Here is a 14,126-nt window from a genome sequence, read left to right as displayed (position 1 = left end):
AGCCAGGAAATTCAGAGTTACAGATCCTGTCAGGCCCTATTCTCTATTCATAGAGCTGCACCTAATTCCATTGAGCAGAAACTGAGGGCTCAAAACTTGACATTCTTAAAACACTTATAAAATCCCAAAGAATTGAGAACCATCTTGTATACAAAAATGTAATAATAAACAAGTAACATCTCCAGTGACTCCAGAGCACCCAACCTTTGGGTTTGTCTATACTACAGTTACAACATGGTTCTAATTTGTGGTATAGACAGAACCTCTCTGATGGACCGCAACCTTTTTGTGGTGCAGAGGCTTGTGTGGGCTAAAGACCCTCAGAGCTATGTCATCCGGAGCTTTTATACTCCTGGTAGGTCCCCCTTGGTGAGCAGGTCTGAGGTGAGGCTCCTGACTAACCGTGGTCCAAACTTCAAAAGACTCCCCACAGTGGATCATGTGAATATAGAGGACCTTCTAGTACTCTGCAGCTGTGAAGGCGGATGAGCGCTGCAGGAGGAGAGAGGCTCCTAGTTGTCTTGGATCTCCTTGCCACGGGGTCAGGGTTTTCCTCCTGTCAAGTTTCATGTGGTTACTGCCTGTGCACTGGTTTCCCCAGGTTAAAAGATTTCACACGTAGGCCACTGCCAAAGGGTTCACACCTGCACAAAGTCCTGCGGCGACATACGAGTGGCAGGGAAGACAGGAGCAGTGATCTCTTGGAGTCTTTAGTCACAAATCTGCATGCAGGCAGCAGCCATGTGATGGTCGTTTTGTGCTTGGTTGAGACAGAAGTGCATTTCGGCAGCAGTGGCTGTTACTGACCAGACCTTTTCAGGATCCCCTCTGATCACACTAACGGGGAGGGGGCTAGAAAAGGTGCCGCAAGCATAGGCTGTCTCACACTGTTCCAACTGGATGGCCATATCCAGTGGGATCACTCAACTCTGTGGCTGAAACAAGAGATACAAACAATGAATTTTGCCACCTGGAATGTCTGCACCATTATGGACTCTCAGCGCAGTGAATGCGCCGAAAGAAGAACCGCCATAATTGCCAGAGAACTGGCAAGACTCAACACTGACATTGCAGCTCTGTGAGACTGGCCAGGCCAATGAGGACCAATTAAAAGCGGGTGGAGGTGGCTACACTTTCTTTTGGAAAGGAAAGCCACTTGAAAAGAGAAACATTCACAGGATTGGCTTTGCCATCAAAAATGAGATCGCCAATCAGCTTTTGGAGCTTCCCGTGGGGATCAATGAGTGTCTCATGACTCTTTGGCTCAAGCCTAGTAACAACCAGTATGCCACGGTCATCAGCACATAAGCCCCAACACTCTATGATGAGGAAGACAATAAGGAATTGTTTTATTGAACTCCTGATGCAGTCCTCACAACCACACCTAATGCCCAAACTCATCCTCCTGGGAGATTTTGATGCCAGAGTTGGACATCTCTAGAAAGGCTCACTAGGCAAAGAAGGGGTGGGAAATGTAAACCCCAATGACATTCTCTTTCTCAGCAAATGTGTGGAGCATGACCTCCTCATCACAAATACCATCCTTAGGCAGAGTAACAAATTTAAGATCACGTGGAAACATCCTCAGTCCAAACACTGGCACCTCCTTGACTATGTTATAGTCAGATCCTGAGACTATACCAATGTCCGTATAACACGAGCTATGAGAGATGCCGATCACTGTTGGACAGACCATCGATTAATGAGATCAGTCATGTACCTGCCGCTTGCTCCACCACATCACAAAACACTCAAAGACTAAACAAATGTGGTACAACATCAAAGCACTTCAAGACCAAGCCAGCCACGAGACGTTCCAGCAACATCTGTCTGAGAAACTCTCTAACCTGTCTGACAACATCATTGACATTCAAGAGCACTGGGATCAACTTAAAAACACCATTAACAATGCATGTGCTGAAACCATAGAACATTCCACTCATCAGCACCAAGACTGGTTTGACGAAAACGAGGAAATCCAAGCATTAATTCAACAGAAAAGAAGTGCATTTTGTAACTGGAAAAATGATTCCTCTAACAAACAAAAACATGAGGATCATCACCTGCTAAAAGCCAAAGTAGTCTGCGTGACATCAAAACAAGTGGTGGCAAGAGAAGGCCTCTGAGATCCAGGATTTTGTAGACCACAATGACATGAGAAGTTTCTTTCAAAGCAACAAACGCTATATAAGGGCCAAGCTCCAAAGGCCCAACCCCCTTACGTTTTCAGGGTGGCTCCACCCTCCATAAGCACAATGCAGCTATTAAACAACACTGGAAGGAGCACTTTGAGAGCCTACTAATCCACAGGCCAACAGTTTCCGAAAACACCTAGTTTATTCCACAATGCCCAGCAATGGAACACCTTGTTGATCCCCCATCTTCTGAGAAAGTCTGACATGACATCATTCAGACAAAAAAAAAAAAATCACAAGTCTCCAGGTCCAGATGGCATCCCAGCTGAGGTTTTTAAAGCTGGTGGAACAACGCTCCAGCACAAACTTTGCCAACTCAACAAAATCTAGACCTGCGAAGACATTCCACCTGACTTTAACAATGCTAATTTGTTACAATATTCAAGAAAGAGGACAGAACTTTGTGTGGGAACTACAGAGGTATTGCTTTCCTGTCCATCACAGGGAAGATTCTTGCCCGGATCCTACTAAGCTTCCTCCTCCCCCCTTGCCGAGGAACTCCTCTCTGAATCACAGTGGGGCTTCAGGCCAGTCCAAGGCACAATTGACATGACCTTCATGGCACAACAGATTCAGGAGAAGTGCAGAGAGAAACACCAGTTCATGCCGAGAGCAACACCAGCAATGTTCATGGCATTCATCGACCTAACCAAGGCCTTTGACTCTATCAATAGTGATGCCCCACAGAAGGTGCTAAGTTTGGCTGTCCACAGAAATTCATTTCTATCATCAGACTACTCCATGATGGGATGACTGCCACCATTCTGTGCAACGGCTCAGAGACCGAACCATTCACCATTTGCATCGGTGTCAAGCAGGGCTGTGTCACTGCTCCAACACTCTACTCCATTTACCTTGCCGTGATCCTGATTCTCATTCATGACTGCCATCCTGATGGAAGCAGGATTGAGTATTGTATGGATGGCCAACTCCTCAATCTTCAGTATCTCCAAACAAAATCTAAGATCACGAGAATTGGCATCACTGACCTACTGTATGCAGATGATTGCATCATTCTTGCACACGCAGAGGCTGACCTGCAAAGCACCCTAAATCTTTTTGCAGATGCCTATCACAGCCTGGGTCTCTCTCTCTCTCAACAACAGAACACCAAGGTTCTTTACCAGCCCTTACCAGCACAAACTACTCTTCATACTCCACAAATTACCATCAGTGGAGAACCCCTGGAAAATGTGGATAATTTTCTGTACCTTGGCAGTCACCTCTCCCAAACAGCCAGCACTGACACAGAAATTGAATACAGCATCCGTTGTGCCAGCACAACTTTTGGAAGACTACTCAAACAAGTCTTCAATGATAGGGATCTACAAACAGATACCAAGACCTTGGTTGACAAGACAGTTGTCATCCCCACTCTTCTCTATGGATGTGAGACCTGTGTAACCTACAGATGTTGTCTCAAGCGAATGGAGTGGTTCCAGTAGCGCTGCCTCAGGAGGATTCTCAGGATCAGCTGGGAAGACAGAGGTACTAACATCAGCATTCTCTCTGCAGCCAACATCAGTAGTATAGAAGCACAGGTCATGAAACACCAAATCCACTGGGCTGGCCGCTGTGTATGTATGCCTCACACTTGCCTCCCGAAACAAGAACTCTTCTCTCAGTTAAGTCAGGGAAGAAGGGCTCACGGAGGGTAGCAGAAGTGTTTCAAATACATACTGAAAGTACATCTTAAAAAGGGAGGCATCAACCCAACAAACTGGGAGGACTTAGTGTGGAACAGAACATAGTGACGCCACACCATACACCAAGTCACAGCTCACTTTGAGAACGGATGTGCTCATGAGACAGAGAAGCGACAAAGGAGGAAAGAAAGGGAACACTCCAGCCAACAACTGTGTCTTCTCCAAGATTACATCTGTCACTTCTGTGGGAAAACCTGCAGGGTAAGAATTGGGCTCCTCAGCTACTTAAACTCACCAATGAACCCCCTTGGTAGACATCATCCTCGTATTGAGGGATAGCCGAAGAAGACAACAGACAGAACCTAACTATGTTGCAACCAAACAAAAAGCCATTGGGCATTAGCAGAGTCAAAGAATGCTTAGATCACATCTACATGCAACTACTGATTAAAGCAACTGGGACCATGTTACCACCAGACAGTTTCATATTGGTTTCTGCCCTTCTGGGGGCAAAGTTGTGCAGGAGCATGTGTGACTACTGAAACAAGCTGAAACTAAGAGGATGAGAAGGTGAACAAGAAATAACAATATGCAGAAAAAGTAAGGGATATATATCAATAGACCACAAAAGACAGGAAATATTTGAAAAAACAAAGACCTTACCACATGAGCAAACTTCATAGCTATAATTCAGTACCGGTGGAACTTCAGTAGCTGAAGCAGTGCTGGGAGTTGTAGCGAAGGTGGAGGGCAAACAACACTGTGGTAAAAATGCCTGGGCTCTGTCTGCACTACATCTTACACCACTAACACCAATGCTCCAGCAGCAAATTATAGATACAAGATATGCTAGTGTAGATGCAGCCATAGAAAAAAACAGGACTATTATAGTAGAACTGGAGGAAAAAAATCACTCAAAAGTACCCCCATAACACACACAAACATATCCATAAAAACTTTTGAGGGGCTTGAGGTGAGAGAGGCGGAAAAAGATCCTGATTTGTCAGATAAAAGTGAAATTAAATCCAATTAAATAATTGAATACATGTGGGATTGTGGTCCAGAAATTACACACAGAGCAGTGAGCTCTAATCAGAAAGACTTGCTATCTCCTTTTCAAAAGAAAGGTTAAAGATCTGATCAGTTGAAATACTATGGTCAAATATTTAAATCTAGTCTCACCTTTGCCCTCTGTTTGCTGGTTGGCAAAATTTAAAATTTCTTGGCAGAAGTGCTGGCGCTCATCTTTTGTTAAGTGATCATCACTGGCTAAAAGACTGCTTGTTTGAAGATAGCTGACACACCACGTTAAGGAACTGAGGGGAAAGGACTACAATCCATTTCAGAAACACTTTGGTGGGGAAAAAAATGTGATTAATTTTTCTGTTACTGCTTTTCTACCCTCCAGATACTAGATAAGCTGCTTTAGCATCAATAGAAATTCCCACTAGAAAATAAAGCAATGGAAGGGTTCACTATCACTAAAGCCCATTACAGAAGCATCTTTTTATTTTACTGCAGATTATCTAATAAAAAGTTATCTACCCTACTTACTAGATTTTGCTATATAAACGTATTACTGACGGGAGGAAAATTCACTTGCTCTTTACTAACCACAGACAAATGAACTGCACGGCCAAAACACTGATGCATTACATTACACTGTGATAAAAATTAAATTTTAAATAAGCTCTAGCATTTGATTAAATTCTAATTTATTGGTGTGTACCATACATTTAGTGCACAGAACTCCGCTCTGGGAATCCGCCAAATGTGATAGCAGCACTTACCATAACTAATCATAAGAAAGGAATTTATGTTCTCTTGGAGTACTGGGGGTACGAGGACTTGCTGCAGTACAGTATTCACTAAGACTACATCATTAGCTCAACAGCATTTTTTGTAAGAGCACATTTTGAAACATACAGAATAAAAATTTCAAAAGTGCCCAAGTGACTTGGGAGCCTAGGGCCCATTACTAGAGGAGACATAGGCAGTTAGGACCCTAAATCTAACTGAAAATCAGTTGGATTCAGCCTCCAGTATGTTAACGTGTAGGCAGAAACTGTGTATAGTGTGATGTTTATTGGACCAAAAATAAGTATCATCATACAAACTTTAGGGCCAACATATCCTTGTCTACAAGTGCCAACAGAAAATGTTTACACTAGATTTGTTAGTCTAATATAATGTGTCACATGATCTATGCTTTGTTAACTCTGTCACAAGGACTCAGATGTTGAAATACAAAACAGGCAAACATAAGAACAACCTGTATAAAGAGATCAAAGACATTGAATGGACTGTAGAAAAGTCAACAGCTTAATCTCATTGGTTGCTGACTGGACTCTCTCTAGCCTCACATCCAACATATTTAGGTCAGAAAATATGCATGTCAACAGTACTCCAATCTGAATTTTCCAGGTTTCTTTATTTTAGAAGATACTTTTCAATTTGCCCAAGGTGTTTCTGACATTCTGCTAACTGCTTTCTTGTATGTGTGATAAGCAATGCCCAGCCCTCAGCAAGGTAAGTTTTTAGCGCCTCTTGAAGATAGACCTCTGCCTTCTGTGGACCCTTCTTCCTCCTGGAAAATAAACAAATAGTTTGCAACTGATCTAGGTATAACAGAATGCCATGGACACAAAACTTCTCTACATATACCCCAAACTTCTAGCAAGTTAACAAAACTGAAAAAGCAGCCACTTTTGAGATATACCCATTGAATATGCACTTGACAAAGTATTGTAATGGAAGATCATGCTATTAATTTTGCCAAAACCATATATCGGGGGATTGCTTATGCATATCAACCAAAGCCAAAAGTTGACTTTTAATCAGAAATACTACACAGTGACCACACAAAGCATTCAAACACAAATCTGTCTTGGAAAACATAGGAACCAAAGTCAAGGTTCTCCCCCTGCCAGCCCATTGGGGTTCATTAGTGTGATGCAGCTGTCTCATTTTTATAATTAAAAACACACTTATTCAACAAGTTCTAAGTATACTAAAACTGAAAGAAAAAAAAAAAGAGGAGATAGATCATTTAATTACAAAATAGCTCTACACAATCCCTATCTCGTGTCCTTCAGGCCAAAACCTGAGTGAATTCATGACCCTCATACGATGGCTGGAAGGTCTGATTAACTATGATGGATCAACAAGAGAAACAAGTTCCAGTGGAACAGGGCCCAAACCAAAACACACCGCCTTACTCTGAAACTACTTGAAATGTACAATGGGAAGTATCAATGAAATCTCTTCAGCAGAGCTTAACTGCACATTAGTTTGCCTTCCAGTGTAACTTAATGTTGCGCATATTGCAAATAATAATTAAAACTCATTACACATATAGTATGTGTTGGAAATCACATTAGAAACCAAGCCTGAAAGCTTTTTAGCCTAGAGTAGGTGCAAGAGATATGGTTATCAGCCAGTTAATAAAAACAAAAAGGAATGAGGGCTCAGAGCCAAAAATTCACTACTAACTGTTTACTCAGCACATCTGGATAGTTATCTTTATTATTTTCCCACTCCACCCCACCCCCCCAAAAAAGGGAGGGAATCAACTAACCACTATTTTAGAGGCCTCTGATATTAAATCCAGCAGCATAAATTTATTCTATAGTTTGTTATTTGGGCTGTAAATTGTTGCATCCATTTTCTGTGCAGTTCTTAACTATGGAACTCATTGTCCTCCTGGGCACAGCAGAGCCTAGGGTGATTTTTCCCAGTTGAAGAACGTAGAATGGCTAGCGGTTGGATTGCCTGATTATTATTTTGGGTATCGTGGTTTGGCATGACAGATTATTAGTGTCTCTTGTTTTTTGTATTATGTATTTTATTGATGAAAGAAAACCTATTTAGAATACTTGTATTAATCATACCTGGACTATTAAAAATATTCTATTGTTAAATGCACCTTTCAGAATACAGTTAATTTCCCTTATGGACTGTGTCCAAGCTTTTCAACACTATGGTATTTTTAGAAGACTTTTTAAAAATTCATTTACATATAAAATTCTGCCAAGTCCTTTCCAACAAGTTTAGCCGAGCGAATTCTTCCAATATTTGTGTACATTTCAATGGTGGCATGGGACAGATCCTGTTTAAAGGTAAAGAAACAAGAATTTAACAAGTGCAAAACATGGAACAGAAAATAATTCATTCTTGAACCAAACACCCCAATGAACAGTTCAAAGTGAACATAATTATATGCTGATTTTCATATAGGATTTTGTTTAGCAGTTGCACACAGATACTTCACAAGGGAAATGCCACACAATTATGCTAGTTTATTTGAAGGGACAATCATCATCTTAAAATAAAAGTCTTGAAAAAAGTTATCAAGTACTACTACAACTGAAAGAAATTGGAAAAGGATTGGGGGGGGGGGGGGCGATTTTCTACACCTGGTAACACTTTGCATCTAAGTAACCATCATTGTTTCCCCTGTATAATCAGTAACCCTCTATGTCAGTATTACACACAGCAAAAGAGGAAAGAAAAACATCTTTTGAAATAGGACAATGAGATTTTAATACCACAAAAACTGACAGGGATTAAGGGCAGATGTAGTACTTGAAACTACTTCTAACTTATTTTTAAAGTGAATACATTTCTATATTCTGTTATCCTCTAGGCTAGATTTTTGTGCATCCTGTTCACATTTATCAGCTCATTACAAGTTTGTATAAGAGCCTTGTCATTTGGGTTTTTAATCAAACATTATGCAGCACTACTTGGAAATGTGTGCATGTACTGCTGGAGTGAAAGAGATCGTGTAACTAGTCCTATTCTGAAATAAATTTAATCTGAATGAGAGAGCAGGGGTGGGTCTAGGCATTTCGCCGCCCCAAGGACGGCAGGCAGGCTGCGTTCGGCGGCTTGCCTGAGGGAGGTCTGCTGGTCCCGCAGCTTCGGCGGACCTCCTGCAGCTGTGCCTGCAGGAGGTCCAGAAGCCATGGGACCAGCGGACCTCCCGCAGGCAAGCCACTGAAGGCACCCCGCCTGTCACCCCTGCAGCGCCGGCAGAGCACCCCCCCGCGGCTTGCTGCCTCAAGCACGCGCTTGGCATCCTGGGGCCTGGAGACACCCCTGTGAGAGAGGAACCTCAATCAACAGGTGCAATTCCCAAACAAAGAACTAAGAATTAAAGTTGTACATAGATATATTTTGAAACATTTATCTAGTTAAATAGTTTGAGGCACTCTGCTGGAAGACAACCAACCCTTGAGCCCCATTCCCTGTACAGCCACAACTTGCTGGTCAGTTTTCTTAGCCCTCCGTCCCTTCCCACAGCTAAATTTCTAATATGGCTACAGACCCCTCTCCTTCACAAACACATTAACCAGAAAACCACCACATATATCACATGTTGGCAACACCAGCTCCTTCAGTCTCCTCATCCACTCTGGACCACGGATACCAACATTTTGTATCATTCTATCCCTATACAGGCTAGAAACACAACCCTCCCTTCCTGCTATGTTCAGCAACATTTCACCTCCCACATAGTCTAAAGACAGTATTTCCCATTCAACATTTCACAATTAAGATCTTCCCTGTCGAGTCTCGATATACAGACTAAAACCCCATCTTTCTCTCATTAAGAACTCATGATGGTTTTACCCCACCCTCAAACTTCATTCCACGACCCCCTTCTGACAACAAAAATTACTACACAATCTCAGCAGAGGGGTACAATGCCTGAACCCAACTAAGCCCCGCTGCCCTGGGTAGGAGGGGGAGGGTGGGTAAGAGGATCTGAAGCCCAGCCTGTAACTCCCCACAGTGGGGCTTGGCCTTTAGCCCCGGGACCCAGCAAGTCTAAAGCCAGCTGTGGTGACCCCATTAAAACAGTCTGAGAACCACTGAGATAGATCAAACATCCCTACATTGTCAATTGTAGACATACTGGCTATAAACACCTCAGTTACATACACACAAAAAGACAGGAGCCAACGTGTGTAGTACATTTTACACTTGATATGAAAAAGTTTCTAAAGTTGTTGAGACTTATAATCTCTTAATTAGGACACTACAGAATCAGAAAAAGTAGTTCATGGAATTGTAGCTCAGCATTTTGTGACTTTCGAAATTTAAAAACCCTACAACATTACTTAAAGTGTATATGAATATTTCAAAATGTTTCAACATCCATAATTCCTAGTTTTAGTTGGAAATTTCCTTACTCTTCTAATTTTAATTAATTAAATAGATATCTTGAGATTGTGTTGTCAGTAAATAGAAATGTCTCATTATAAAAATATGAATGTGCTTCAATTTCCAATTATATTTATTGATGCAACTGAGGTTGGAAATATATACACTTTTACAGTGTGCACTAATTACTTATTTGAATTTCTAATGCATTCAAGTTCTGTGCAGCCAGAAGCACAAAGGAATTTCACTAATGTAACTTCCAAGCTCTGCAGGCATTTATTTAGCTTACAATTTCTTAAATGCTGCAAGATCTCAGAGATTAGAGACCTTTACAAAGTTCTCAGAAGTTCAATTCAAATTTTTGCATTGTCATTCCAAAAATTTACTAGCGTACTAATATGCATTAGTTCTTACTGAGAAATTTGAAGTGTTTAGACCAAACCCTTTCTGAGATACTTTTACAAAATTGAAAAAGGGCACAATTTTCAAAGTCCCATATTTTAAGAGGGATTCATTCAATTTCCCTCAACTTCTTCCATACCAAATGTCACTGGCCTAACAGTATGTACAAGTTTCAGGCACAAGGGAGTTTTTTCATAAAGAAAAAAAATTGGGTGACGTGAAAAGTCTGACTTAATACGAAGTAGCTTACAAATATAACTACAGAATTATTACTGTGGCTCCATACTAGAGAAAAGGAGATACCACATTACAAACACACAAGCTATGATTCTTTAACATACAACTAAGGTTTTGATCATTCAACAAGACACGCTATCTCCAACCCTTACACCTATGCTGAGTATCATCAGCTTCAATAGGATTAACATTATACTCAGGAAAAAAATCCCATTTAAGATCAAAGCTTAAGAAAATTTCCTGAAAAGCTGGATGCAAACATCAGACTGTTTCCTGAACAGATCTAAATTATCCATCATATAATCTAAGATCAGAATAATATATAGTTTCTGAAAGTATGGACAATTTTTTTTTTAGAACATATGAAGTTACAAATCCATTTACATCCCCATTGTAATAGGTATTCAGGTTAAACCAAAAATTTCAAAACCTTGTGACTAATGTTAAGCTCCCAACTCCATATTGTGATACTAACTAAACAATAGTGTGCACATTTGAATGTCAGGGTATGTCTTCACTACCGGCCGGATCAGCGGGCAGTGACCGATCCAGCAGGGATCGATTTATTGCATCTAGTCTAGACAATAAAATCAACCCCCAAGTGCTCTCCCGTTGACTCCTGTACTCCAGCTCGGTGAGAGGCACAAGTAGAGTCGACGGGGGAGCGGTAGCAGTCAACTCACCACAGTGAAGACACCACAATAAGTCAATCTAAGTACTTCAACTTCAGCTATGTTATTCACTGAGATGAAGTTGCGTAACTTAGATCAATTCCCACCCCCCCACCCCGCTCCCCTGTGCAGACCAGGCCTCAGACTGCATAAGTGCCAGAATACAGATTTGAGACCTTAACATTAGGTACCCAAGGTTTGAAAATGATGGCCTTAACCATTCCATGAATATACATAACAGGTTCACCATTTTCTGTATGTATATTTACTACAGTGTAAATACTTCTACACCATACTTACTAAGTAGTGTTTTTCAAAAGCTTCTACGGATGATAAGGCCTCCTTGAGTTTCTTATAAGGGCTTTGTGCGGTGTTGGCTTCAAAATAAAATGAAGAAAATACTGATTACAGATTTTTGTTTTAACGTGCAATAATGAAATGTAGAGTGAGAACAACATTATTTTTATATTACGTGCTACAGTTAAAGATGGTCCAGACTATTTAGGTAACGTAATCTTGTTTTTTCAAATTCTAAATTAAAATGTCTAGTTAACAGGATTTATTTTACTGACCACTACATGTGTTGCTCCAGTCAAAATTCAAATTACATTACAGCAGCTACGAAAACTTCCCTACACTGTTTTAAAAATACTGTTCTATATCACATTCACCAAAATCTGTCAGAACATAAAATTATATTTAGATACTCCTCTGTATCTTAACAAGGTTAAGACTTCTCATACTTACCCATTTTAGGATTTATAAAAAACAGTATGAGAAGTTTCTGCACTTTACAGCAGGTCATGGCTACACTGGCGTTTTACAGCGCTGCAACTTTCTTGCTCAGGGGTGTGAAAAAAACAGCCCCCTGAGCGCTGCAGGATACAGCGCTGTAAAGCGCCAATGTAAACAGTGCCACAGCGCTGGGAGCGCGGCTCCCAGCGCTGCAAGCTAATCCCCATGAGGAGGTGGAGTACATGCAGCGCTGGGAGAGCTCTCTCCCAGCGCTGGCGCTGTGACTACCTTTAGAGAGACAAAATAGGTGATGTAATGTCTTCTATTTGACCAACTTCTGTTGGTGAAAGAGCTAAGTTTTTGATCTTACAGAGAGCTCTTCTTCAGGTCTGTACTTTATATGGTATTTTAGTCTCTCAAATGACTTTAAAGTGTTGCATTCTACTAGAAAAGTCTGCAATATTGGAACTTAAAAAAAGTTGTTTGGTTTAACATCTTTATGTCACTCCAAACACTTGGTGAGGAAAAAAAACTACCAACTGCAGCAAGTCAAAAATTATAAAAGGGAAAACTCGCTTTTAATGGAATTGAAGTAGACTGCATATTGCTGGATTCCCTTTCACTCATTATCCCACCTGCAAAAGTAGAATTACATCTCAGCATTTGGCAAACAGTACAAATAAATATCTACTGGTACAATTAGTGTAACATATGGAATTTTTTCTAGTAATTGTTTAGAGATTCAGACTGATACAGAAACAAGGCCAACTAAATCTACGTGGTTCGAATACAGTACAATGATGTCACTTTATAACTCTAGTTACATACAGGGTATACAATATCAGATAAGGATTCTTCTGTTTCATTTTCAAACTGAGAATTTTAATTTTACGGCTTGTTGTAGGAGCAGTAATAAAAGTATAATTCGGAACCAAGAGCGATCAGAGATGTCTGCTGTGGCACCTCATAATGTTGATAAATTTAATATACACTGGGAAAGTCACACTCCACATTAAAGGGTTATAATTAATTTTTTTTAAAAAAAATATCGAAATACACACACTATACCACTCATAAAGAACATATGCTCCCCCTTTTCCCTTCACCCCCACAGTATCACGTGTACTTTTATCCACTTACAGAACAGGATTTAATTCTCCCCATCTAAAGAGCTAATTTAAGAGGGAAGCCACCACATACTTAAACAGATAGCAAGGTATTACATAAAGTATATATGTTTCTGGTAGTACCTGTTTCGGGGCGCTCTGCTCCCAAGCCTGCTAACAGATCAACTGTTCTGTTAAGATCTTCTGAATTAGGTCCCTTTTCTGACACAAGTCCACACAGGTAACCAAGGGACTTTAGCTATGGAAATAAATACATGCCATAAATATGTTTCAAAAAGTTACAAATATTCATACAAAAAGCCTTGCTAACAAAGGTCTTCTACATCATGACTCCCAACAGATCATGTTTTGATAATAAATACTATTGTCATATTACTACACTTATAAAACCTTTATTAAAATTATCTCCTCAAGGGACAGATAGGAGCGCCTTATAAAAGTGGCTGAGCATTTTACTGAAATAAGATTCCTTTCAGCTTTTCAAGACTAAATTACATTTACAAGTCAATAACTTTTGGTATTAAAGACGTTAAAATGTAAACACTCGGCACTTATTTTTATAACACATTTGAAATATCGATACTTATTAAATCCAGGGGGTTGGGGTTTTTTGTTGTTTTTTTTTTAAATGTAGAGAGAACAACTTTGATCTATCTGACAGTTACTAAGAGACAGGTGCATTTAAAATACCAGGTTTATAATATTTAATTAGTGTCTTGTGTTTCAGTAAAAAAAAAACTAAACTACACAACTGTATGAAGTCCAGAGCCTCCAATGTACAGACTGGGTGGCTATACAGACTGAAAACTCATTACAAATCTAATTAGTTATATAATGCTGCATGTGAAGTGAAACATTTCTTCTTGAACAGAGATGATCAGCAGGCTGCCTTTAACTAACACAGTTCCATTAAAGATGTAGGTGAATAGTTACTGATCATTATGG

At 40.3% G+C, this 14,126-nt stretch overlaps 1 protein-coding gene across 1 annotated transcript in view; it reads right to left on the bottom strand.

The window, feature by feature from the left end:
* Positions 1 to 14,126, bottom strand: part of TRAPPC10 (trafficking protein particle complex subunit 10) — a 94,036-nt gene that overhangs the window by 40,484 nt on the left and 39,426 nt on the right. Inside the window, exons 9-13 of the mRNA XM_050936469.1 lie at positions 13,305 to 13,419; positions 11,620 to 11,696; positions 7,858 to 7,949; positions 6,288 to 6,428; positions 5,024 to 5,136 (exon numbers count right to left, since the gene is read on the bottom strand). Of these exons, the coding sequence (XP_050792426.1) occupies positions 5,024 to 5,136; positions 6,288 to 6,428; positions 7,858 to 7,949; positions 11,620 to 11,696; positions 13,305 to 13,419 (538 nt within the window). The remainder of the gene's footprint in view (positions 1 to 5,023; positions 5,137 to 6,287; positions 6,429 to 7,857; positions 7,950 to 11,619; positions 11,697 to 13,304; positions 13,420 to 14,126) is intronic.

Source organism: Gopherus flavomarginatus, chromosome 1 (assembly GCF_025201925.1).
Source record: "Gopherus flavomarginatus isolate rGopFla2 chromosome 1, rGopFla2.mat.asm, whole genome shotgun sequence".
NCBI lineage: Eukaryota > Metazoa > Chordata > Testudines > Testudinidae > Gopherus > Gopherus flavomarginatus.
This window is presented reverse-complemented; position numbering and strand designations above follow the sequence as displayed.